Source organism: Nycticebus coucang, chromosome 2 (assembly GCF_027406575.1).
Source record: "Nycticebus coucang isolate mNycCou1 chromosome 2, mNycCou1.pri, whole genome shotgun sequence".
In the NCBI taxonomy this organism is placed as follows: Eukaryota; Metazoa; Chordata; class Mammalia; order Primates; family Lorisidae; genus Nycticebus; species Nycticebus coucang.
Window position 1 is genome coordinate 81009876 of NC_069781.1, and position 26134 is coordinate 81036009.

Consider the following 26134-nt stretch of genomic DNA (forward strand, 5'->3'; position numbering starts at 1 on the left):
TCCCGAGCAGCTGGGACTACAGGCGCCTGCCACAACGCCCGGCTATTTTTTTGTTGTTGTTGTTGCAGTTTGGCTGGGGCTGGGTTTGAACCTGCCACCCTCGGCATATGGGGCCGGCACCCTACTCACTGAGCCACAGGCGCCACCTGCCACTGAGCTTTAACTCTCACAATAGTATTTCAGAAATTCAAGTCCTAATTAAATTCTTTCGACGTGCCAGAGTTTCCCCCTAAGAACTGAGGGGTAGAAAAAGAGATTTGGGGGAGCTGTGTTTACAGGATAGAGACAGAGTTCTCTAAGAAGTGCCCAGAGCTCTCTACTCTTCTTGGGGAGACAGGCTGAGGAAGGCCCCTGGCTCCCCACAGCACGGCCCTCTATGGCACCTCGAGGTGGGGTCTCAGGGCCTGCATCCTTTCAAATGGGTGTGGGGGGAACCATGTGTTCCTGAGTCCCAAAACATACTATTACGCCACTGGAAGACCGAGTCACAGCGTGAGGATCTAACACCATGAGCCACTGAACAGAAGCCCTCTTCAGCAGAGGGATCAGCATGTGAGGATGGTGACACGACCAAGGTCAAAGGATGCACGCAACACGGATGGTCCTCCCGTGACAGCAGAACAGTGGGTGGGCGCCTTGGCCACCAAATAATGGATCACTCCTAAGGCAAAGGACCCCAAATCAGAGAGAGAACCCTGACTTTTGCGAGGATCCTAAGGCAAATGACCCCAAATCAGAGAGAGAACCCTGATTTTTGCGAGCATTCACCCTAAAGAGGATACAATTTAACTGAGTGACTGAGACCCTAAATTGCCAAGATGAAGTTTTCCCCGAACACCAGAAATGAAGAGACTAATGCCTGATTAGTAAATCCCTCCACCTACTCTACCTGCTGGCTAAGGTGCGGCACTGGTAAGGACTTGTAGCAACTAGTGATGCTACTTCAGCAAGCGTTTCTAGAGTTTTCCATCCGAGATCCACCTCTGCATACTGCTGGTACCAGAGTTAGGCTGTGACGCCCATAAATCCTGCTCACATATATCACCTGTGCAACCATCAAACAGTTTCCCAAGCTTGTCACCTCTACTCCTGGAATGGAACAAGCCACCAGCTCACCTGGGTTGTTATTTTTCACCTAAGACCACAAAGAACTGCAGGTCAGCCTGTCCAACCTTCACAAAACAGCCCCCACTCTGTACACCTGACTACCGCTGAGATCTCAGAGGGGGACTGCAGCCTCCTCCTCGGACAGGCATTCCTGGGCTGTGTTTGGAAATCTGGGGACAAGCAGGACTTTGAGAAGAAATGCCTCAGGTTAGGGGAACAGCTCATGCTCTCTCATGCTGGGAAACCCCTGGGTCAGTGTGAGGATGAGCACTGGACGAGCATTAAAACAGGAGTGATACTAAACTTCTACAGAATTATTGTGGCACAGGGATTTAAGTCACTTTTATGTGTTTTTGTAAGTTACTTTTAAGCTCTACTTTTTGTCTCTTATAATTTATTGTAGTGTTTTGTTGAGTATTGTGCACACTGAATAGACTTCTGAATCTCAATGAGAACCGCTATATAAAAGCTCATCTCTGTACAGACTAGGCCTTTATCTATTAGCACACAGGGTAATAAATGTTCCTGTAAACATGATTCATTTCTCTGGGCATTAAAACAGAACGGAATTAAAACCAAGTGAATGGCTTTGAATATCACACTGCTGCTGTTATTGCTCTATGTAAAGCTTCTACATCCATTCAGAAGGGTCTGTGGGTATGTGCCTGAGCCCACATAATACACGTTGAAATAACCTATTTTCTGCAAAGATCCTTCCATATATTCACATATGGCCTATCTCTTAGGTTGAACTCCAGAAATAGTTCACAGCCCTTTTCCATCGAAGTGAAGGAAAATATGGAGAAAAAAACATTGTCATACTGTTTTGTCTCCCATTTTGTCAAATTCTGTTCTTTGGGATATCCCATCAGCAGTTTTAAAGGGGCTGAAAGAGTGAATAGGCACTGGTTTTGCCTCTTTGTAATTTATTCCCTTTCGGATAATAAATAGCACGCCCGGAATTTCCTCTTGGTAACCACCCCTTCCCTATTCTACGTCTATGTAATTCAAGAGGAGCGACCCCACACCAACAGCTCCAGTCATGCCGCAGTGATTCATTTCAAGGATGGGCACACGATTTGAACTCAGTCATGGAGCTTAGTCTGAGACTTTTGCTGGAATCCTTAAGAACGGGAAACTGTCTTTCCCTGGGGCTTGTGAAGCAGCAGGATGTGAGTCTGGAATCGCACGCAGCCCTCTTACCACTATTCAGAAAGCCCATCCACAAAGGAGGTCAAAGGGAAAGGCAGCAAAGCTGAGCCACAGAGAGGCAGACCCCGAGGACCAGCATCGGGGACAACCAGAACTAGAGCCATCTCTAGGTGTGTTTGCAACTTGAACCAATAAAGTTCTAGTTTTTATTAAGCCTGTCCAAGTTTGCATTCTGTTGCTTGCAACCCAGAGTCCTAAGACAAGCTATAGTTCCTCAACTGGGTTCTTTTTCAGTTGGAAGGAAACAGCTTTGAGACAACACTGGAAAATACAGGGTAAGTGTGGTCCAAGTTCGAGAATTCTGCTGACACTTCTCACCCAGATTCACAAAAACCAACCACAAGCTGGAGTTAGGACACAATAGTAGACAGCTAAACACCAGTGGCTTTGAGGCCAAATCCAAGAGAGTTATAGTATAAAACAGAAGGTCTCTTCTCACTGACAGAAACCCAAGGGGTCCAGGTCAACAATCATCCACGTAGAACTCAAGGAACCTGTAAACATTCTAGAGAAATTCCAGTGTAACCTTGGACTGGTTAACTGACTCCAATTCCAATCACTCCTATTTTTTTTTTTTTTTTTTGAGACAAGAGTCTCACTGTGTCATCCTTAGTAAAGTGCCTTTGTGTCACATCTCACAGCAACCTCCAACTCTTGGGCTTAAGCGACTCTTGCCTCAGCCCCCCAAGTAGCTGGGATTATAAGCGTCTACCACAATGCCTGGCTATTTTTGGTTGTTGCTGTAGTTGTCATTTTTGTTTAGCAGGCCCGGGACTGGGTTCGAACCTGCCAGCCCCCGTGTATGTGGCCAGCACTGAGCTATAGGCGCCGAGCTTGATCACTCCTATTAAATGAGGTCAATAGTACATTTCTAGCTCATAGGACTGCTGAGAGTTTAAATGCAAAATGCATGCAAACCATTTAGCATGGTACCTGGCCTATGATAAATGTTTGATGTTATCATTATTATTACTGTTATTCACAAAATCCACTTGCCCACTGTCAGCATTTAGCACGGATTTTTTCATGTAACTGTCACTCAATTAGTAATTTAAATGAACAAGACACAGCTGGATTACTCCAGAATTCTAAACAAAAATTTTGGGACTCTCAAGGACTTCTGGCCACACATAAAATATTATTTTTAATTATAATATTAGATAGTACATGGGGATAGTGTGCTCACTGTTTTAAATACCTCATCTGAATTAAACTTTATAACTTTATGAATATCCTGTATAATGACTGAGGTCCATTTTACAGATGAAAAAACTGAGGCTCAGAGAGGTTATGCACTGCCTGAGTTTTCATAGCTAGAGAGTGTTGCGCAGGGAGGATTCAAACCAATGTCTGAGGGACGGGAAAGCTTGTCTCTGATCACTCTGTCTTCTGCCTCTGTATTAAAGGTAATGGTCTCTCTTGCAGGCCCTTCAACTCAAGTTCCTTACAGTGGTCTCATCACGGAGTTAATAATAAGTGGGCCAGGCCTTACTCTGCTTTTCTGGTTGCCTATCTGGCTGGCTCCCTAGAAGGAAAGGTAATTAAAGCTTTTTTCCTTCTCTATCTCTTGGAGCCAAGATGGTCTCTAAGATTCTTTCCAGTTATAAAATGTCCATAACTTCCAAGAAATAGGATGTGTGTGTATTTGTCCATTGTCTACTCCACTGGTTCCCACTTTGGTTCCAGTCAGATCTTTTGGGAGACACTCCCTTTGGCAATAATGAAGGCTTAGCTTAGAAAAATGTTCAAATTTCACTGAATACAAAACAGTGCTGCCTGCATTGCAAATCTTTGTCATTAATTTTGTATGGCTTAAGCTCTAGTCTCTATTTCAATCTATTTACATAAATGTCATCATTTTTTAAAAAAAGCTCAATCTGGCCAGGTAGGGATGGCTTCTTTTCTCCTGCTCAAATTTGTGATCATTCTCAAATTCATTAAAAAAAAAATACATAAACCTGGGGGTCTTGGCTTAGGTGTGAGCTAATTGGTTCTTGCAGCTCTAGAACCTTTAGATCTTAGATTCATACTTTCAATTTTCATCTCAGGATTCCAAATATCATGTTTAACTGAGATTAAGAGGGACGTGTGCAAGCACAGGATCATAATCAGACTTTAGACACAGATGGAAATGAATGCCTCAGAATGTCCCATGTAGAAAAAAAGATGCATCTCACTCCCTCAATGGGATCTTACTCTTATGAATAATAATGTTACTTCTATAATTTGCTGAGGAGACTGCTTGAAGCTGGGATAAGACAAATGTTTACTCTTGGCCTTAATGCACCAAAAAGGTATTAAAATTTCAGGAGGATTCCAGGAAGGGAGGAAAAGGAAACCTCCCAGCAGCTCTGCCTTGGGCTGTTTTCATCAGTGAGCAGCTCCCAGAAAAAGGGCAGAAGCTACCCTGGCCAACTCCACCTCTCCCCTTTCCTGTGGTTAATTCCAAGAAACATCTCTTTAAATCAGGTTAAAAAAAAAAAGTGTTAACCATATTTTGGTATCCCCAGGAAAGCATGGGAAAAAGGAATCCAAGTGAAAGAACTACAAAGAATTCAAAATGAAGGGGAAAAACTCCCAAGCACCCACAGAACCAAGCTTGAAGGTAGGGGCTTCAACATTTTCTGCTGAAAAACCAGACGACCTGTGTTGCTGAGAACACTGAGGTTCTGGGAGATGAAATAATATGCCCAGAGTCACACGCTGGTCAAAGGCAAGAGGCAGTTTTTGAACCCTGGTGATGGCTTCCAAACCCTCTAAGTCCCCCAAAATGTTTAAATGGAATAATCTCCATTTCTTTGGGAGTGACATATGCTTTTTTACAGACAAAATGATGGATGTGATAACCCCTCAAGGTCACTTCCAACCTCCAAGTTCTATTCTTTTGATACTGACAACTGCGGCCACCAAGAGCTCTGAGTTAGACCTAAGGCCTGTGACTAACTTCCAACAAAAAGTGGGGCGAAGAGAGCCAAAATTGCTCAAAGACCACTGAAAGAGGATCTCACTTCTTTCCCTTTTTAGCCATCTGTGGGGTGTTTTTTCTTCTTCCTTTTGCCCCTCCTTTTTGCGTGTGTTGCATAGAAACAGAAAGTGCCTTTGTACCAATTACTAGGCACTAATTTACGCTCTTCAGTGGGGGCTGGGCTTGCTGGAGAAACATTAGGAAAAGGTGGGAGGGTCGGATGTGGGGGAGGATTCTAGCAGGAGGGAGGCCTGGAGTGCTGCAGGCTTTTTCTCCAAGCCTGAGAACAGCCAAGAGAAGAGAGAGGGAAAAGAAAAACAACCCAGAAGATTTGGAAGTCAAGGCTAGCAAACATGACAAAGCTTGATTTTTTTCCCCTTAGAATCAAGAATGCTAATGATCATAAAACATTCAGAAATTAAATCCATGGACTAGAAAGCGGGTCCCAACCAGAGCATGTCAGATTCTTTTAGGGGCTTCTGAAAGAGTGAAGACTGGGAAATCATCCGCCCACTTTTCTTCTCAATGAACGTATTAAGGAAAACCATTGTCAGCCACTTTCCCAATGTGTCATAAGATGTTTCTCTCTGGGAAGTTCAGGCTGGGAATTTCCCACAGATGTTGTGGAATGACTAGTCTTTGGGATAAGCGTCAACAACTGAGACAGGAATGTAAACCTGACCCCTGTGTTTAGAATCTAAGAATTCATTTCCCCCAGGTTACATCTTTGTGTCTGGAGGTAGCAGGGAGTCACACCGTCCAAACAGCACTAGATGTCCTTTGGTACTTCCTTCTCCACCCAGGGCCCCACATACACCCCTCCCCTCACTCTTCTCACCACTGGGGGAAGATTTGAGAAACAATGTGTGCACTATGTAATGTGACCCCACTTGTATTTTCTGTGTGAAACAATAACCCTGCCAGCAGCAGCAGCTTCTCTGAGGCCACCATACACATTTTGTCTTTGCTGGGGCAGATAGATTGAGGAGGATGAAGAGCAAGGGGGAATGAGGGAGAACAGCACCTGGTCTTTCCTACCCCAGGACTAGGAACACAAACCATAGGGTCCTTACAGCTGCCAGCCCCAGAGTGAGATTTCAGCCGTAAGCCGGGGTCGGGAGCTGTCTGGGCCATCCTTTCATGGATTCAAGCAATGTTTTAGCCTCTTATCTGAAACCCAGAAATCCTTACAGCCCTTAGAAACCCATCCTCTCCAGCCAGAAACCACACGGATACAGCCCCATTGGCTCTCTTCTAGGATATAGATTGTTATTTTTCCTTAACAGGATATTTGAGGGCATTTCCAAACATTCTCACAGGTGTTGGGGTGGGGTGGGTAATATCACCCCCAAAGGGGCAAAAATTCGTTAGTGGGGGGAAACAGTCTTAGCTCTTACAATGGTTTGTGGCCTTCTAAAGGGGTATACTCCATAAACAGCTCTATGGTACATCTGTGTTATTAAAATGCCCTGGGAAGACAATGATTTTAAAAATGTCTCAAGACTCCTTAAGGGAGAAATAATGAGAACATGGTGGAAAAGTTACCTGTGCAAGTTGTAGACATATCTTGCATGAAGCCCGCCAGGTTATGAACTATCATTCCATATCACTTTCGAGAGCCCTCTGCAAAGATTGGGCAGAGAGAATGTGTCCTTCAGGACCAAGGCACAGGGCTTCTGTTCCACTCAAGAAGAGAGGTGTCCTTAATGGGCTGCCCAAAGAGCTAAAGCCCCTTAGTCTAGGCCAGGGCCTGCAGCCGAAGCCTTGCTCCGTCCCTGAAGCCTTGCCTCCCAGATAACGTGTCCCTCTCACACCTCTGATGACACAAGACTGTTTTCAAATCAGATAGTTGACTCTAAAACCTTTTATGGTAATTAAGAGAGAAGAGTGCAAGAGGCATAGGGCAACCTGACACCTGTTTAAGCAAAATATTCTGCCTTGAGTTAGACCTGGCCAGTGACAGACATTCCTAAAGAGGTCAAAAACATCACTGCCCATGTTGAGGCCGCCTTCCATTGCAGCAGCTGTACAGATTCCTGCCACCAGATATATAAGTACCCCAAGGAAATATTCAAAGAGGATAAGGAAAGCAGAAGCAACCACTTGGGGTTTCTGTAGCTCCGGATTTTCCAGGAGCTTCCTTTTGTTCTGTAAATTAAAAAAAAACACAAAAACTATTAGTGTTTAAATTTTTCTACAGGACTGGGATGTGATGGTTGGGATTTAGGGCTTTCTGATTTTCAGAATCCTATAGCCAGTTTCTGTCAAGCTCAATCCCATTGTCACCACTTGAGGACAACTGACTTAAGCCCCTCCAAAAAGAGAGAAAGATGGCACCTGGCAGAAAACAAGGCTGAAGGTTTCCATCATCTGGGTGATACAGATTCAGTCTGTTCTGACCACCCCACCGCACCAAATCTGCCTGTACTACACATGCACGGCGTCCACAAAGTCAGGAGATGTAGGATACTTTCTTTTTTTTTTTTGAGTCAGGGTCTTGCTTTGTTGCCTAGGTTAGAGTGCAGTTGTTGGTATTACCATAGCTCACTGCAGCCTCAAACTCCTGGGCTCCAGTAGGAACGCACTTGCCTTGGCCTCCTACAGGTATGTACCACTATGCCTGCCTAATCAAAACAAATTTTTTTTGTGAGAAGAGGTCTCGTTATGTTGCCAGACTGATCTCAAACTCCTGGCCTCCCAAAGTGCTGGGATTACAGGCATGGGCCACCATGCTGTGCCAGGATAAATATCTTAAATTTTAATTACATTTTCAAATAATATGCCCAATATATTTTCACGTGAAGCACACTAATAGGTTTAATTGTTAACCTGAAGTAGTATAATATATACACCATCAAATGTCCAAAAAGTTTGGAAACCAGAAAAAATATATTTGTTGTACCTTTTTTCCCTGCAGATTAATGATCGATCTACAACTTAAACTTTAGAGTTGCATCACCTAAAAGATCTGATCTAGAGCTTAAGAGAAACAAATTGAACATATTATTAGAAAATGTAAACTAACATACTGCTTAAAAATAAGTTTATCCTAGATTTTTTTATTTTAAAGACACCTCATATATTACACGCAAACTTAGAATCTATCATTTCTCAGAGGCATACTGTATGTGGAATCCGATTGATATATGTTATCTTTGCACCAGAAGCTGAGTTGAAGATCTGTATCCCTCTCTTATGAATTAAGAAAAAGAGGCTCAAGCAAAGTAGAGGTTGAAAACTTAAATGCCAACAGAGACCACTTAAGTGAGTAAAATAAGGGTCACTTCTCCATCTAACGAATGATCTGTTCAAGCCAATTGTTGCTAGGCGGGGATTCAGGCACAGTATTGCCAGATCTTTTGATTTTTCCAGAGAAGCCAGAAATCTGGATTCATGCCATAATTGACTGATTTTTAGATGTTGGTTAACTAATTAAATTTTTATAAACCCTGTGTTGGCCAAGCCAAACAAATTTGCAAAGCAAATTCAGCCCCAGGCCTCTAGTTTGCAAACTCTGAATTAAAGTAACTCGCTTTTGAGTCTCAAACTAGGTGGCAAGGGGACAAATCAGAACCTAGCTCAATGGGCCTCCACTGTGTTTCTTCTTTTGGGACACTACAAAAGTAGCTGTACTGAATTTAATGAAAATTTCTGTCAATGATTCAACTTCTAAAGCTGGTTTAGAAGTAGTTTATCCAAGTGGCAGCTGCCATGAGGCTCTATTAGGAAGTTAAGCACGCAGCAGGGATTTGAGGGAATGTTGAGTAGAGCTGAGCAAGGGGGTGTGGCAGCGATTTTAGCTCTTAAAATCTTCACAGAATGCAAACATTCCACATTCGATCTCAGTCCACTTTCTGGATTTAACATTGGCAGAAAGAAAGAAAATCAAGAAGCTCCTTACCCCACCCCAAAGCGAATCTAACTTGAAGTTATATCTGAAACTTCTAAACACATGAGATCTCTGATAAACTCCCTTAGAGCCTCCTTAACACATACCTCCTCTAGCAGGACTGTGCTTCTGAGGATATTAACAGAAGCTGAGGTTTTTGTTCAACCGTGCACTAGAAGTACAGAGAGAACTCCTCTCACCACACAGACACACCTGCAATCACCGTATCACTTGTTTAAAAGACTGTAATATTTAAAACTGGATGAACATCTCACTTCATTTTCCACTCCTGACTGTGTAAAAGGTTCTCCTGAAACAGCTGAGCCGAATGACTTGCCTTATGGAGAACTGAAGAGCTGCACGCATGCACGCACACGTAAGCAGCCATTTCTATAAATGCCTCAGAAATCACTAAGCTGAATGGCCCAGAATGCTGGAAATCCCATTCCTGAGTCCCACAGACTCAGGTGGCTCATACAGGCACTGTGGGCCTCCCCAGCTGCACAACACGGCAGCTCCCTGAAGGAGAAAATGCCTTTGCTCAAGGTGGCAGTGGGTGTCGATGGGAACAACTGAACTCCGGGAACATGGCTGACACAGCCGGCCCGCCCAACAGCTGTTGGTGAGTAACACCCTCTGGTTAATACACCCCTACTTCACCCCCAGAGCCCTGGTAAAGGTCACATCCTCCAATGTAGGCACACGCCTTTCAACAACCTCATGGATATAAACTTTAAAATGTGCTGTTTTGTGGTAACCTAGATGAGGACTCCAAACAGAATCTGATTTTGCATTAATTCAGAGGAAATGGTTTTATTCCAGTGCCAGCAGCCATCTCCACAAGCACCAGTTTCCAAAGGAAATAAATAGGAGAGGCAGTTACGTGGCCTTTCCCTTAAAAAGCAAAGTAAAAGAAAAAACTCCCAATCAAGTTATCATTTTAAAACCACAGGCCCGGGGCTTCATCTTAAAAGTATCAAAAGTATTATACCAAAAAAACTATAATACTTTTCCAATTAATTCCAGCAACACCCTCTTGAACATAGTGGCAAAAGACAGAGAGAAAAAGGTTATCTGTGAGGACCAAGCCCCCACCTACCTTATCTGGATAGCATTTCTAAAAGAACCATTCCAAAGATGGTTAGACAGCATGTTCCTATGTGAATGCTCTCCAACTTTTACTTGTGCATGTTAAACAAAACAGAATTGACTGACCAAGGTCCCTGGGAGCCTCCAAAGCCCATTTTATACCGCAGTTATCTTTCTGGCCACATACATTGGGACTCTTCCCCTAGGCCTCCAGAACCGCCCAACCCTCATTACCGAGCCTTGACCTCCAGCAAGGACCACACCTCCCTGCTACCCGCCTGATACAGGGGTGGAGAGTGCGACTAGAGTCACTTGGACAAAAAAAAAAAGAAAGAAAAGAAAAGAAAAAAAAAATCAGCTCCGAAATCTCCCTCTTTGGGAAGGCTAACTAGTCGTGAGGTTGCCCACCATTACTTGGTCAAACTGCTCTGTTGCTTGAAGCAGTGTTATTTTAAACCTCTCAGGGGACTCTTGGCCAAATTTAAAACCACCTTGGCAAGCCCTTTTGAAAACTAGCAGGCATCCAGCTAAATGAGTCCTTAGTCATCCCTAAAAGGCTCGAAGTAAAGTGCGCCGCTTCCTCCCTAGGTTTCGGCCACCTCTCTGCAACCTGACAAGGGGATTGAATAAAAGATACGCCATCTGACTCCCCCTGCCAGCGTCTTCCCAGGTGGGGAGGCCCCACCGCCGCCGGGTGCCGGAGTCCCGGGGGCGGGGCGGGACAGGGGAGGGGCGGGCACCGCTGCCCGCGAAACAGCGCACCGCTCTCGCTCTGCTCGCCACTTTCAAGCTCCCCACGGCTCCCAGAGGCTGGGTACGATTAAGGAGAGTGAGCTTTCCGCCTCCGCAGAGTTAAATTATTTAAAGAGTTAAAAAGCATCTCATCCAAGATGTTTGCACCCTTTCGGCCCAGCTCGGTGTCCTAACGCCCAGGAACACTGACCGGCCAAAGGTTAACTAAACCCAGAGCTCCGGGGAGAGGGCGACGCCGCTAACCTGTATGCACTCTGTAATGGGCTTTAAGATGGGAGGATTTTCCATAGACTTTCCCACAGCCACTGTAGGGGCACTTGTGCCTCTTTTCGGAGGCGTGTTTCCCCTTCGCAGCCACTCCAGGGTGGAGGAGGGAGAGCGGGCTGGGCGCGCTGCCAGGATCCTGTCTCTCCTCCGGGCTGTGGGAAGGACTCGACCCAGATTCGGTGGTCACGTCGCTGTCGGATCCCATATCCTCATCTGGACTCTCCAGACTGTCGCTGCACACCGAGGGGGTCTGGATGGGTCGGTACTTGTTCAGGTCCAACAAGCTCTTGGCGATGGTGACCAGCGTGCAGTAATCCTTCCAGGTGTCCCCTGGGTCACCGTGCTCCTTGGTCACCTCGCGCTCAGGTAGTCGCAGCCGTTCGGCGTCCGGAGCGCCCCCATGCTCCGGCACTGCAGCGCGGTTAGAAATGGAAACCAGACACTGGGCAGCCACGAAGTCCATGTAGGCGGCCGCGGACATGGTGCGGGCGACAGCAGCCCCGGCGGCGCGGCCAAACTTGGCGGTGGCTGCGGAGGTTCGGCTAGCCCTGCCCCGGCCTCGGACGACAAGCGCGGCGCGGCGCGGCACGGCGCGGCGGCCAAGGGGGCGGGGGCGCGGGGCGCTTCCTACTCGCGGGAGCGCCGAGGCAACCTCAGCCCCTCATCTTTACGTAACCGGCAGCGCCTCCGCACGCAGCATCCACCGCCCCGGGCTCCGCCGCACCGCCGCCTCTCGCCGCAGCCCCTGCCCGGCACGGGCCGCGATTCCTCGACGGACGGGCCGGGCCCCTCCGAGCCGTCTTCCTTGGAAAGATGCCACACGTGGCGGTCGCAAGTTTATTCGACTGAAAACGCCCCCGAGGCGCTGGGAGAGGAAACTGCAAGAGAGGTACACGCCCTCTGTCGTCTCTCTCCGTCGAGCCGAAGCCCTAGGACGTTCACCCCACCACTCCGACGTGGGTGGCAAGGACCGCGCGGGGCGCCGGGTCTAAGAGACACTTTTTCCGGAGTCCACGGACGGCTCCAGAGCCCCAGCTCCTGCCGGTCCGCACCGTTCCGGCATTCTCTTGCTCAGTAACAATTTCGCAGAATCCCATCACGTCACAAACCAAACCCCCTCCAATTGGCCAGTGGGGAGGGTGATTCAACTCTGTTTACTTTCTCCCCCTGCCAGTCAGAACGGCCCTTCCGTGGAGAGGTGCGTCTAGAACTGAGGCGCGCGGCCAATCCGACTGTTCCGTTTCGCTGCCTCGTGCTACCCCTACAGCCTAGAACGCTGACAGTTAAAAGGGTAACAGCCGGGAGGCAGGGAAGGGACAGCTCTCTTTCCCGGGAGTGCCTCTCGGTCCGGCAGCCGGCCCAGGCCTCCCGGCTCACGCCCCAGCTCCAGGAGCGTTAGGACACGTCTTTTCTAGTCAGTTGCGCTCCTTCCTATGGCAAAAAGGAACTTCAGCTTGGGTTTTCCAGCTTGCAAACAGTTAAGTGACTTCCTGCAAACGCTACAGTCCCAGCAACCAGCCTTCCAATCAAAAGTAAGTTGGTTGATGTCACTGGCATCAGCTCGGCCAATCAGAAGCGCGTTCCGAAAGCAAGCTCTCGGCACTTGTAAACGCAGGGAGCCGTAGTGAAACTGGACACATACATCTTTGTATTTTGTGTTGATGGAGGTAAACTTGAGATATGGATGGATGGAAGGACAGGGATGATGAATAAATGCAGTGTGAATTTATAATCTTTTAAAAACTCTTAATATGTCAGGAAAAGTTGTCAAAAAAACACCACAAATGAGAAAGTGTCAATTAGTTTTGTTGCTGTTGTTGTTTTAGCATGCAGCATACTTTGGGGGTAGGTGTTTAAAAACTCTCCCATCTACGATATTAACTATGACCAATTAATCGTACAAATGCAGAGCTAACAAAAGTTCTGGTTTTAAAGCACAGTCTTTTTACTGTCCCCATTCTTACATGGAAACATTCCATCTTTGCGTTTGTCATACCTCTTAATTCTTCTACTTCCCTGGTAAATTACTTTAATTTTTTTTGAAGCTATTTTAACCACCTTTGCATACATGGGGAACAAAAACCATTCATTTGTATAACTTTCGAAAAAACCCTTCCTTAGCTCATTTTCTTTCCAGAGCCCCTACTTTATTATTAGGTAGGTAGTGACAACCCAATAGAAACCATAAGTCTCTTGATTTCTAGCTCTTTGTGCTTTACAACAATGGAGACCTTTGGTTTTGTGAAATATGAACTGTGCTAAACAGATTCTTAAGAACTGGAACCAGCCAGAGATTCTTAACCATTGAATATTATGGCATTACTTGATCAACAATTAGTATGGATCTTGGAGTCTAATTAACTCACTTTGCCTCTCCTGAATGAACTGATGGGGTTGTTTTCCATCTTGATAGCTGAGAAAAGAATGTAGGGCTAGTGTCTCTTGCAGGAAGCATACTGTCAGCACGATTAATTAAAAATACATTCACTTTCCTGAGTGTGAGAGATACCTCCTTCTGTGTGATTCAGTGATAGCGAACCCTGACTCCCACTGGCTGTTAACCTTTAAGGGAAGGTTACCCCAGGTTCCTATTTTCCAAGGGAAGGGACCCAAATTAACTCTCCTGATTTTAAGTCTAGGATAGTTTATGTTGGCTTTATCTTTAAAGTAGTATAGGGAAGATACTGCAGTAGGTGACTGCATAGGGAAGAGGTATAGAAAGGTGATGCTGGTCAACAAAGAGTATCATCGCCATCAGCATCATTATCTCTGCCCTCTTTTGTGAAGGGCTTACTCTGTGCCAGGTCCTGTACTTAGCACCCTGCAAGCATCCTTACCCCAACCTTGTAAGGTAAACATATCATAGCATGTAAAAGTGAAGCCAGTCCTGGAGTTCTTGCATTTTAATCCCCTTAATTTTAGAAAAGAATTCACTGAAGCCCAGGGGAGTTTGCCTACTTCCTGATTTTTCTGGGACAAATTCTGTCCCCTAGGATATATGATCACTTAGAAATTATACCTTTGCTTACCTCTTTAAGGCCCAGAACAAATACTAGTGGGATTTCTCCAGGATCCCTATGATCATGGCCTATACAACCTCTCAGACTTACATATTGCAAGACAAAACGGACTACTTAGGCCCGGGCATCTATAGATAGCCTTGGGGTTAACATCAGATTATTCCAGAAAAGAAGAAAAGTTCATATTTTCCCTTTAACATTACATAATCCTTGAATTTGAAAATATCAATCACCTTAGGTTTTTCTTTAAAAATACAAATTTTTCCTCCTTTACTACTTGCCATTTTTCTCCCTTTAATTTCTTTACTTTCTTTTTTTTTTTTCTTTATTTTTTGAGACAGAGTCTCACTCTGTCACCCTGGGTAGAGTCCCATCACATCATATCTTATAGCTACCTCAAACTCCTGGACTCAAGTGATCCTCCTGCCTCAGCCTCCTGAGTAGCTGGGACTACAGGCACTTGACACAATGCCTGGCTATTTTTTTTTTTAGTAGAGATGGGGTCTCGTTCTTGCTCAGGCTGGTCTTGAAGTCATGAGCCCAAGCAATCCATCCTCCTTGGCCTCCCAGAGTGCTAGGATTACAGGTGTGAGCCATTGCCTCCGGCTAACCTTTAATTTAATTTTGTTTAGACTAGACATAAACTCTGAACTCTTCCAATTCACTCATTTCAGAGTTACAAAAGAAAGTAACAAGAGAAAACTGAGATTACATCCACATAAATTTCTCTTACACATTTTACAAACATGACTCCTGCTGAGTTGATTTAGAATATCTTTAAAACCCAGGCAGTCAAAAGTGGTACGATGCTTTTCCTTTTCCTCCTTTTCTATGCATTCATTCTCCAGGTATTTTATGTTCCTGGCAATGAGCAAGGTATGGAGAAACACAGAAATGAAAAAAGTCTGTCCTCCATGAGGCCTATGTGTTAAAATACAAATAAATGTGTGTGTATATATATATAAGATATATTGCAACAAATAATAATTTCTGCATCAGGATTTTTTTCTTGTATTTTCAACAATGAAATTTTCTTGCTGTGTTGGGATGTGTGTTAGAATAGTTTTATGATTAACACCAGCTCTTGCTGTTTGCCAGCATGTGGTTGTCTCAATTAAAATATGGCAAAATAAATTAGCCAAAATTAATATGAATCATTCCTAATTAAAATAAATAATTTACCACCAAAGTGTGTATGCCACATAAATATAAGATGTCTAGTTTCCCCAAGTTAGTCTTTGTAAATACACATTTTGAATATGTAAGGAGCAATGAAAATTTAGACTCCAACTTCCAGTTTATATGTTCTCCTTTTTAAATTCTGCCTAAGCCTTCACTTTATAATGCAAGTTCTCAAAACAGTGGCTTATGGGCCTGTAGTCAGAACGTACAAACCTTGTTTTCTGTGTGTTCTAACTACTTACTGTGTTATGGGGGGGTCACCTCTAATGAGAGGGAGTGCCTACAGTGAGCTGTTTCTCAGGGAGTTGTAGGCCAGGGTGGGGACCAGACCTCTGGATCTGCGAGGAGCTGTGCGACCTCAGGCAACCTCTGAGAGCATTTCCTTATCTGTAAATCGGTGGGATTAGATGAACATATGTCTATAGTCTCCTCCAAACTCTAAAGGGATTTCAAAAAAACCAAAACCAAAAAACCCTACATAAAAAACTGGGGCAAGACTTAGGTTTTTAAAATACCACCTCATCTGCTGTGCATCCACGAACACTGCTGTTTATGGCACTGAAGGTCAGAATACCTTAAACCAAACGTTTAATGAGATAGCAGGCACAAATAAAAATTTGTTCCAAATCTCTTCTTCTTTCATTTCACGGTCTTGCTTTTTCTTCCTTCAAGTGGCCTGGAGGTTAAAAGAATCTATTCTTTTTCCCAGGTAAATTTTCCACCCTAGCCCGAAATACGGTACTTCTTGGAGAATGCAGATTTCTAGGCTCCTCCCCTGAAGATACTTCTCTGACCTGAGCCCAAGGCCCCACCTTGCCGGGTGTAGCTGATCACCTGGCGCTCAAGTTAACATACAGATTGCTGTGCGTCGTCACTACCCAAGCCCTAGGGAAGTTCAGGCTAAAATCACACACTGTAGCTATTGGGTTCTGCCAATTCTAGCTTTTCTCACTCTTTCCTGCTGGGAGGCGTGGACCATGCCGGGCAGAACTGCCAGCCTCCTAGCGGGAAGGAAGGAGGAGAACAGATGGCCCGCTGGGGGTAGGAGATCACGTGTCAGACCTCGCTCTGGGCTGGATCCAGCCCTCTCCCTTTCAGGGCCCAGGCCCTTCGGTTCAGCTACCCCATGTAGGCACAGGGACATATGCGGGGTGGGGTGGAGTGGGGGAGATCCGTGTTGATTTTAATGAAAGCACGGGAATTAGGGAAGGTGGAAAGCTTGAGGGAGAAGCAGGGCTAAAGGGATCTGGCTTTCAACAATGGCGTTGTTCTTGGATTTGAAATCCAATCAGGTTTAAAGACTGAGCTGGTGGGACGCCCGTGGCCATAATGGCAGTTAACACCCATAGGGCTGGAGGAGAGGGGAGCCCAGAAAAGAGCGAAAACTTGCCCGACGCCCTACTTTGCTCCCGCCCCACTTAGCAGCCTTTCGCAAAACTCCAGCCCTCTCCTTAGCAGAGCAGAAAGGCCACCCGTTCATGCATATGCAGGAGGATAAGTTTAGCTCGTAGCCCCCCGCGCTTGGAGCAGCCCGGCGCGGCGCTGGGTGAATCACCAGCGCTCGGGGGCGGGCGCTCGGCTGCGGCCGCCGAGTGGCGGGCGAGTCAGCCACTTGCGGGCCGCGCGCTCGGGCCTGGCATCGCCCTTTTAAAAAGTCTTCCGCAGGCGGCCGCCGCCGCAGCAGCAGCCTGAGGAGGCGAGTTCATCTGAGGACAGTCCCAGTTCTCAGAAATCCTTTCCCTGCTGGAACATCCAGCTCCCTTTACTGCAGTTGAACAAACTGCCCTAGATTGGGGGATGAGGGACCCGCCCCAAACTCGTGCAAGGAGCTCCGGGCGCCCGCGCCCACGTGAGCTAACCTTGAAATTAGCCCCTGCTCCAGGCGGGAGGCGGAGAGGGCGGGAATGGGTGGCAGTGGGCGGGGGCCGGTTAGCCCCACGCTGCCCCAGCCCTGAGTTTGCGCCCTCAGCGTGCGCGTTCGGTCCCCTCCACCCTGTTTCATAACTCTAGCGGTGTTGCATTTTTTTTTTTTAATCTCCCGGGTAAATGGGTGTAGGGTGTGTGTTGGGGGAGAGGACAGGCCACCTTCCATCCCCCCACTCCCGCGAGTAAGAGGAAAACCTGCCCTGCGGTCCCCCTGGGAACACTGCGGAGTAGGGTGTAGAGATGACATCAGCTTCTAAACATAGTCCGCACCGCACCGCACCCCAACTCTGAGCTGAGAGCAGGGCACCGGGGTTGGGAGGGAGTGGGGGAGGCGGGTGCTGCTGTCTCCGGTTGGGGCGGGGCGGGCCGGCCGAACTGTGCTGGAGGAGATGACTTTGCAGGAATTGTGTTCTCCGAGTTTGCAGGCAAATCTCTCCTGCGATGCCCCGGTCACGGGGTTAGGAAACATTCCTGCCCTTCCACTCTCTCCCCTACCCCAGAAGAGCCGCGCACACGCACGCTTGGATTGAATGTGCCTTTATTTATAGACCAACCCATTCCCAGCTTAGCGCCCAGGTTCGGTCCTGTCCTTGGAGCCCCCACGCTCTCCAGCCCTGCGCCGGCCTCCGGGCTAAGCCCTCGAGGGGGTCGGTGCGGCCCTCCCGGTGAGTCAGATGGGCTGTTTCCTGTGGTTGTTGTGGAACAGTTTGTCCTTTTTACTCCCCCCCGCCCGCCCGGTCTCCACCCCCTTGGTAAATATAGCGCTCACGTTTCATCATCTCTTTGTCCAGCGAGTGCCAGACACCCCGGCCCGCGGCCCCCGCCGCCTTCCTCCTCCTCCCGCTCGCGGTTACCTCGCATAACCCCGCGCGGGCAGGCGCCGGGCAGCAGCTACCCCGCGGCCCGCGCCAGCCGTGCACCCCCGCGCCGCAGTATACTCCCACCCAATTCGTTTCCCCGCCGCCACTCCCAAGTCCCCCTTCACTTGTGCCTCCGTGCCCTTGTCCCACCCCCCTACCCGGTGTCTGGGGATCGGGTCGAGATGTGTGTAATTATGGGAGATGGACATCCTTTCCCCCCACGCCCAGGTTCTGGACCAGTACTGGCTCTTCCACCTCCCCAGCCTACCCCCTCCCAAGTTCCAAGGTGGCCCTCTGTTCCCCTCCCGAGCGCAGGTGACAAGCTGCTGAGACAGTGCCTGATTCACCGACAGCTGAACCAACTACTCGTTCTTGGGGGAGGGCGCCCAGTGAACCTTCCTCCTCCCCCCTACCCAGGTGGGGAGTGGGCTGGAGGGTAGGGAGGCGCGAGGTGGATGACAGCAGCGAAGTGCGTGCTCGCTCTCCCCTCTCTCCCTCCTCCCAGTTTCATTTCCACACATACAGCCACCCACCGGGGACCGGAGGCGGCTAGTGTTCTCTCTGCGCGGGGAACTGGCTCTCTCTGTGGTCTCTTGTTTACTTCCCTCCTCCTCCCCGCCCCCTCACCCCGCGCCGGCTCCCGCCCGGAGCAGCTGGGGAACCTGCAGTCATGGGACTTCCCTGGACCAGAGTTGTGCCTGGGCTTTGCCCTGCCCTGTCCTGCCTGCCTTGCGCAGTGTCCACTTAGGACACTTCTTTGTCCTGGAAAAGCTCCTGGGTCTCCCCATCTAGGAATGTGGAAGAGGGACAGCCTCCCTTCCTACTTTTCCTCTTCTCCTTGCTCCCCGCTGCCACATACCTTCCTGTGGGGGCCCTGCCTGGCTGCCTCATTGGCCAGGATTTTGGGCCGCCCTCGGGAGTGGCACCTGTCCAGGGAGGGTTGGTGAGACAGCTGACAGTGTGTGAGATCTCGGCATCCTGGATGCTGCTGAGCTGGCTTTTGTGCCGTCACAGACTGTCCAGTTCATGACAGGGTGCCCCAAGTTCCCTGCTGACACAGGTTGTCAGGCAAACCCTCCAAACCTGCTCCCAGGGACACATCCTCTCCTTATGGAGTCTGGCAAAACCTTTCGTTTCAAAGACTGCTTCTCAGCAGGGAGGAAGGCAGGCTTTCTCTTTCTAAGTAGGCTGAATGAACAAAGCACTCCAAGGAGGCCAAGAGCATTCCAGAGCTGGATGCTGCCTTACTGAAGTTCACCCCATTTAAAACTCACCCCTTCACCACCACCCTCTGCTCTACTGCCATGGTTACCAGCTCCCTGTACTTCAGCAGCACAATGTTGCACAGAGGCAGAAACAAACAAAGGCATTTCAAATGTTCTTTTAAATATCCAAAACACTGCCTTGGTATTTTGGTAGCACAGAAGAGGGAATAGAAGTCCCAACTGTTCCCTGTTTTCCTTCTGACCCCCCGGCCTCTGAAAAAATCCCTCATCCTGGATGGCCTCTCAGCTGCCAAAAGAGGGAAAGAAGCTTATTGAGATACTAGAGAGCAGAATTCAGGACAAATTGCTTGGCAGGAGATCTCTAACCCCTCCCCCAGCTGCCTTGAAGTACCTGCCATCAGACTATACCGCCCCCTCCTTACGGCTGTCATTGTCATCCCAGGCTTCCATGCACTCCCCCTCATTCCCAGAAGATTCTAGCACCTGACTCACAGTCCCCCACTCCCACCCCATTCCAATTAACCTTTTTGGTGAATTTAGCATCTGAGTAGATTAATGATCCATCTGAAACCCTAGTACCTGAATTGCAACCATTTTTCTCTATCCTACTTTGATGTGGGTACCCTAGACCATTTCATCACCAAATACATGCGCCACCTCTGAACTCTTCGTTTCAAGCATCCTACTTCCTGAACAATACCTTCTCTTCCAACTTACATGCTCTCCTCACCATGTTTGAACACTTCTTTGACCCTGTTTTGACCTCCAAACTGCCTTTTCACTGTTCGTCATTGTCCTTTTGTTCTTACATCTCTGAGATTTCATATGTCTGTCCCTACATCATTTCTTCAAAGACATCCCTCATTCTCTATTCCTGGGACCACCTGGCAAAACCCTGATTCTGTCCAGCTTAATCTACTGGCCCAAAACGACAGGGCTGTCATCATTCTAAATTTATGACCATAAATCTCAAGTGAGCTCACAACACTGTCCTCCTGCCTTTTTCCCTAGTTAGTTTACTTTCCCACACTCTGAAATGACTATATTACACCTTCTCTCCTTAGGCTTCTAACACCCCTCCCCTTCCTCACGCTGAGTTGAGAGCCTTGCTGCTTATCACACTGAGAGAATGAAAGCAATTTGACAAGAACTACCTCATCACCCCCCCACACACACACAACACCATATCTTCCATCCTACTTGCTTCTCCACCCAGATTCTGCCTTCCCTCCCGTCGTGTCTCCTGGACATATTGTCCCTTCTCCTACTTAAGGTAAACCCTTCCATTTGGCACCAGAGTCCCTTTCCCTTTATACTGTTAACTGACTGCTCCTAAAATTACCCTCCCTCCATCTGCTACTCAACAATGGTCCCTCTTTTCTAGATTGTTGCCTTCACTTGATCACAAACATCAAATGGGGTGTCCTCTCTCCTGTTTCTGTATGTACACTTGTGCGTGCGTGTATCCCTTTGCCCCCAGATTCTCTTACAATATGGTAACTCTAGTTGCCATTTTTCCTTGTCTGAAAATTTTTCCTTGTCTCTTTCTTTATGCCCACACTTCCTGTTCCCTCTTGAGCATGTGGCAATCAGACTTTCACTTCCATCACTCCTTCCAAACTGCTCTTGTTTGCTGCCTAATCTATTGGGCAGTTATTTCACTTCATCCTTCTCATGGCAAGGAAGACTAAGAAGTAGAGAGTGAAGTAAGAAGAAAATAGAATATGACTTCCTAAAAGCTGAGTGAAGAAAAGGAAGAGGGGTGAATTCCTTCTTCATCTCCCTTGCTGTTTTGGCTCTTTTCCTGGCTCTCTGAAGGTTGAGCTGCCCTGGAGGCCTGTCCTAGGCTCTCTTTCACACTACACTCACTTCTTTGGTGATTTCACACAGACCCAAGGCTTTAATACCTTCTATATGCCAGTGAATACCCAACTTTTATCTTCAGTCCAGACTCCTCTCTTGAACTCCACACTTGATAGTTATCTCCACTGGAATGTATAACAGGCATCTCAAACTTAACATATTAAAATCAATCTGCCAATCATTTCCTCCCAAAATGGTTTTATTCACAGTCTTCCTCATGTTAAAGACATTTCTGTGCTTTTGGTTGCTCAGGCCAAAAGCCATGAGTTATCCTTGATCCTTCTCTCTAATTTATAATCCACAGCTAATTAATCCATGAGGAATTTCTGTTAGATGTAGTTTCCAAATTTCCCCACAGCCTGGCCCTTCTCATCACCTTCATTGCAGTGCTGTGCCCCCTTCATCTCTTGCCTTGATAACTGCAGGAGCCATCTAGCTGCTGTCTCTGGGTCCACCCTTGACCTTGCTTCTCTTCTCAACATAACTGCTAAGAGCTAAGTGCTCTTCTTAAAATACATGTCAGGTCACTGCACTTCTCTGCTGAAAACACAGCAGTGATTCCTATCTTACTCAGAGGAACTGCTGAAGTCCTCATAATGGAGACAAGCCCAAAAGGAGACTTTGATCTCTCTTGTTGCACCTGTGTCCACACGCCCCACCATGCTCATCTAGAAGCTAAGTACCTGCTCTGCTTTATAAGTCTTCACAGTGATTCTCTCTTTCGCCTGGAATCCCTTTCTCCAAGATCTCAGACTGGCTCACTCCCTGCCTTCTCTAAACCTTTACTCAAATGTCCTCTTTTAAAAGAGATCTGCCCTCACCGTCCTATTTGTATTTGCAACCCCCGAAGGTTCCCCAACCCCTCTTGCCCTGTTTTCTTTTTCCATACCGTTATATTCCAGCACACTACATAGTTCACTTATTTGTTGTATTTGTTGTTTACTGCCTGTCTCCTCCTTCTGGAATACAAGCTGGTTTGTTCACTGATGTAGAACAGTGCTGGGCAGATGTTAAGCTCTCAGTAAATTTTGCTGAATGTTGTACACAGGAATAAACAGCTGTATTTTTTTTTTGAGCCCTTATCATTTGCTAGGCACCCCAAAATGCACGCTATGTGGCCTTGACATTCTTTGTTTATATATGAGGAAATTAAGGTATAGAGAGGGTAAGTGATAAATCCAAGCTCACGCAGTGGCAAACTTAGAATTTGAGCTCAGCACTGTCCGTCCAGAGCTCGTGCTTGTAAGCTTGCCCTCACACTGCCCCTGCATTTGAGCAAGCCGAGAGGCCGAAAGTGAGTTCTTTCTGCTGTGCCTGCAGTCAGCTGTGGAGAAGCACAGTGTGGCATTTTCAGATGTCCTGCGAGCATGTGTGTGGCAGCTGCTTAGGTCACACAGTTTACTTCTCCAGCTCCGGACCCTGGTGCTGAAGAAAGAATGAGAGTGATAGTGAAGGGCATGGAGTGTATCTGGCTGACACTGGAGTGTTTTGGCTGCTTATACGACTTGAGCGTCTTTGTGTGGTAGAGGCAGCATAGTTCAGTGGGAGAAACTCCTGATGAAAAGGGCTGCAGATAGGATGGCGTTCTCTTAGTGTTTCCACTCTGCTATTCTTGGCACCAACTTTATCCTCATCCTTTCTGTCTTTCCACTTTGTAATTCTCAGCATCAATTTCATCCTAGGGCCAGGTTTCTCTCCGGGTTGAAAATGCCTGCCTCAGGCGACTGGTGCTATACGCTTTTTATGCTGCTTTGTTCATATTCATCAAGACAAAGAGAAAGATGGCCATGGCTTATGTAAGTCTTTCCTTTCAGCCCAGTTGGACTATCATAAGTCACATCTCTGGATCAACAACAAAAAGAAAGGGATACTTTGTGAAGACTGGCTTGGAGCTCTAGTGATTGAAGAACAGAGAACATCGCTCCTTAGGGGGATTTGGAAAAATGTATGAGGAAATTTTTGTCATCGCAGTGATTAGCAACGTGACAGGCCTTGGTGGGATGGGGGTTGTGTGGCATATAGAGATGCTTAACCTCAGTGCCACAAACTGAGGAAGTATCTGCTGAATATGCTGTTAGTGCCCCCAGTGAGAAGCACTGGGAGTGGTTGGCTTGTTCATCTGGATCTGGAGGTAGTCTCCTCCTCCTCCTACATCGGACGGGGAAGGTATAGCAGCTGGGATTTTGTTAGGAAGTCACCCTTCTTCCCACCCGTCCTCTGCAGGCTGCTCCATCCTACTTTATTTACCTTCTCTTTTCCAATGGCTATGAGAGATGAACTTGCTTTATGCTTAAGTCTAGTCTTCAGTGTTCCTGGGATCTTTTGGTCCATTTCTCCTTTTACCCTGGCAGCAGTCTAGACAATAGGGGATTTATTCTTTTCAAATTTAATATGGAAAGTACTATACACACATAAGCCATGCTGTATTCTCACTGGAGAGGCAAGGTAGTATGCTGAGGAAGTACATAAGCCCTGGAACTAAGCTGCCTGGACTCCAGCACTCCAGCCGCGCTGTTCATTAACTCTAGGAAATTGGGCAAATTACTTAACTTCTTTTAAAGTTTCTTTACTGAAAGGGGATAAAAATAGGGTAAAAATATTCACTGTGTTGTGAGTATAAAATTAGATAAGTCATATAAAATTCATGGTAGGGTGCCTGGTATTTAATAAGCACTACCTCGGTTTGATCGTCCTGGAAACCAAGCTGGAAGGGAAAGACTTAAGGGCAAGTGAGTTATTTGGGAGATGATCCCAGGAAACAGGACTGAGGGAGAAGGAAGAGTGACATAGGAAAGGAAGAAAAGACAATATTTGTGACCACTGTTGAGGTCCCTGCTGTAGAAAAGCCTCTTAGGATCCTCCATCCCAAGAATGGGAGGCAGAAGGATTTATCCAGCAGTGCTAGGTCCTCTTTAGTAAAGGGTTGCTCCAGGAGTGTTAACCCCTGTACTGCAGGGCTCCCTCACCTTTTGAGAAGTCTCTGGGGCAAAAAGTACACCGTACATGGAGTCCGCCATGAATCTGCAAAATGTTTAGTACCACTGTGGCTGAAATTATACATGGGCCACGGCATGTGAAGTGAAGGCATGCAAAACATGTGTTGTAAGTGTTCAATATATTTTAGTTACTGTTATTTTGACTATTAGATCATTTAATTCCTTACTTCTCATACTGCACTGTGGGTAAGAATCACCCGGGGATCTTGTTAAAATGCAGGTTTTGATTCAGAAGGTTTGGGGTAGACCAGAGTTCTACATTTTAACAAGCTCCCATGTGATGCTAATACTAATAGGTCATCAGACCACAATTTTAGCAAAGATTTATTTAATTAATGCAAATTCATCAAAGGCCGCCTTTTTTATTGTGGTTACTGTGTTGAATTCTATTGATAAGTGTTGTGGTAGGCTGAATAATAGCTTCCTAAAGATATCCACACCTCAGTCCCCAATCTGTGACTCCTTACATAATAAAAGGAATATTTCAGATATTGCGAAGCTAAGGATCTTGAGATGGAAAGATTATTTTAGCTTATCAGAGTAGGATTGATGTAATCACAAGAATCTTGTAAGAAGGAGGCAGGAGGCTGGAGAGAGAAGATGCCACAGTGGTAGCTTTGAAATGGAGGAGGGGCCATGAGACAAGGAATGCAGGCAGCCTCGAAAGCTTAAAAGGCAAGGAGCATTCTCTGCAAGAGCCTCCAGAAGGAACACAGCCCTGCAGACACATTTTAGAATTCTGGCTTCCAGTACTGTTAGGTGATAATTCATGTGATGTATTTTAATTTTTTTATTTGTAATTATTATGGGTATGTAATACCTATATGTATCTTTCTGGGGTACAAGTGATGTTTTGATACAGGCATACAATATGAATTAAACCAGGGTATGTGGGACACCCATCATGTCAAGCATTTATTATGTCTTTGTGTTAGGAACATTCCAGTTCTACTCTTTTAGTTATTTTAAAGTATACCATGAGCAAACAAAGGAATGAGAGACATGCAACTCTGCTCCATATGGTGGCCAGTAGGCTCCAAGGACACCCCGGCCAGCCTGGAGACTGCTGCCCAGGTTGGAAGCCAGCTTAGGGGTCCAGGGAATGTGTGAGTGTGTAGTCAGAGTATGTAGACAGACCCTCCAAGATACGATTTCCGTGGAAATCAGCAGCAGACCAAGTGCAGGAGGAGGTGATGATGTGTGGCCCCAGGGAGTTTCCTTGACAAGGAAAATCATTGGTGGCTGCTTAGTTGCAAGCCCCAAGCACCAGCCAGGTGTGGCGGGCATGTGGAACCCGAGCCCAGTCTGTATGCTGAGATCTGGGGAGGATAGCAAAGGCCTCACCACAGGAAGGAGCCTCCCAAGTAGCTGGGACTACAGCTGCATGCCACCACACCTGGCTAATTTTTCTTATTTTGTTGTAGAGATAGAATCTCACTATGTTGTCCAATCTGGTCTTGAACTCCTGGCCTCAAGCAATCCTTCCACTTCAGCCTCCCAAAGTGCTGGAATTACAAGTGTGAGACACCACACCCAGCTGACTTTACTTTATTTCTTATTGCAAAATGAGTACATTTATTGTGGAAGAATTTTAAAGTAATGATAAGAAAAAGGAAACAAATAGAAATTAATCCGCCTGTGGCTCAGTGAGTAGGGCGCCGGCCCCATATGCTGAGGGTGGCGGGTTCAAACCCAGCCCCGGCCAAACTGCAACAAAAAATAGCCGGGCGTTGTGGCAGGCGTCTGTAGTCCCAGCTGCTTGGGAGGCTGAGGCAAGAG

General features: G+C 46.8%; 2 protein-coding genes across 2 annotated transcripts in view; one reads left to right on the forward strand and one right to left on the reverse strand.

Moving 5' to 3' along the window:
• KLF9 (KLF transcription factor 9) overlaps window positions 1–16217 on the reverse strand; it is a 31205-nt gene extending 14988 nt beyond the window's left edge. The window contains exon 1 of the mRNA XM_053574862.1: window positions 11259–16217. Coding sequence (XP_053430837.1) covers window positions 11259–11763 — 505 coding nt within the window. The 5' untranslated portion in view covers window positions 11764–16217. The remainder of the gene's footprint in view (window positions 1–11258) is intronic.
• Window positions 12704–26134, forward strand: part of LOC128597355 (uncharacterized) — a 63543-nt gene continuing 50112 nt past the window's right edge. Inside the window, exon 1 of the mRNA XM_053607685.1 lies at window positions 12704–12814. Coding sequence (XP_053463660.1) covers window positions 12716–12814 — 99 coding nt within the window. The 5' untranslated portion in view covers window positions 12704–12715. The remainder of the gene's footprint in view (window positions 12815–26134) is intronic.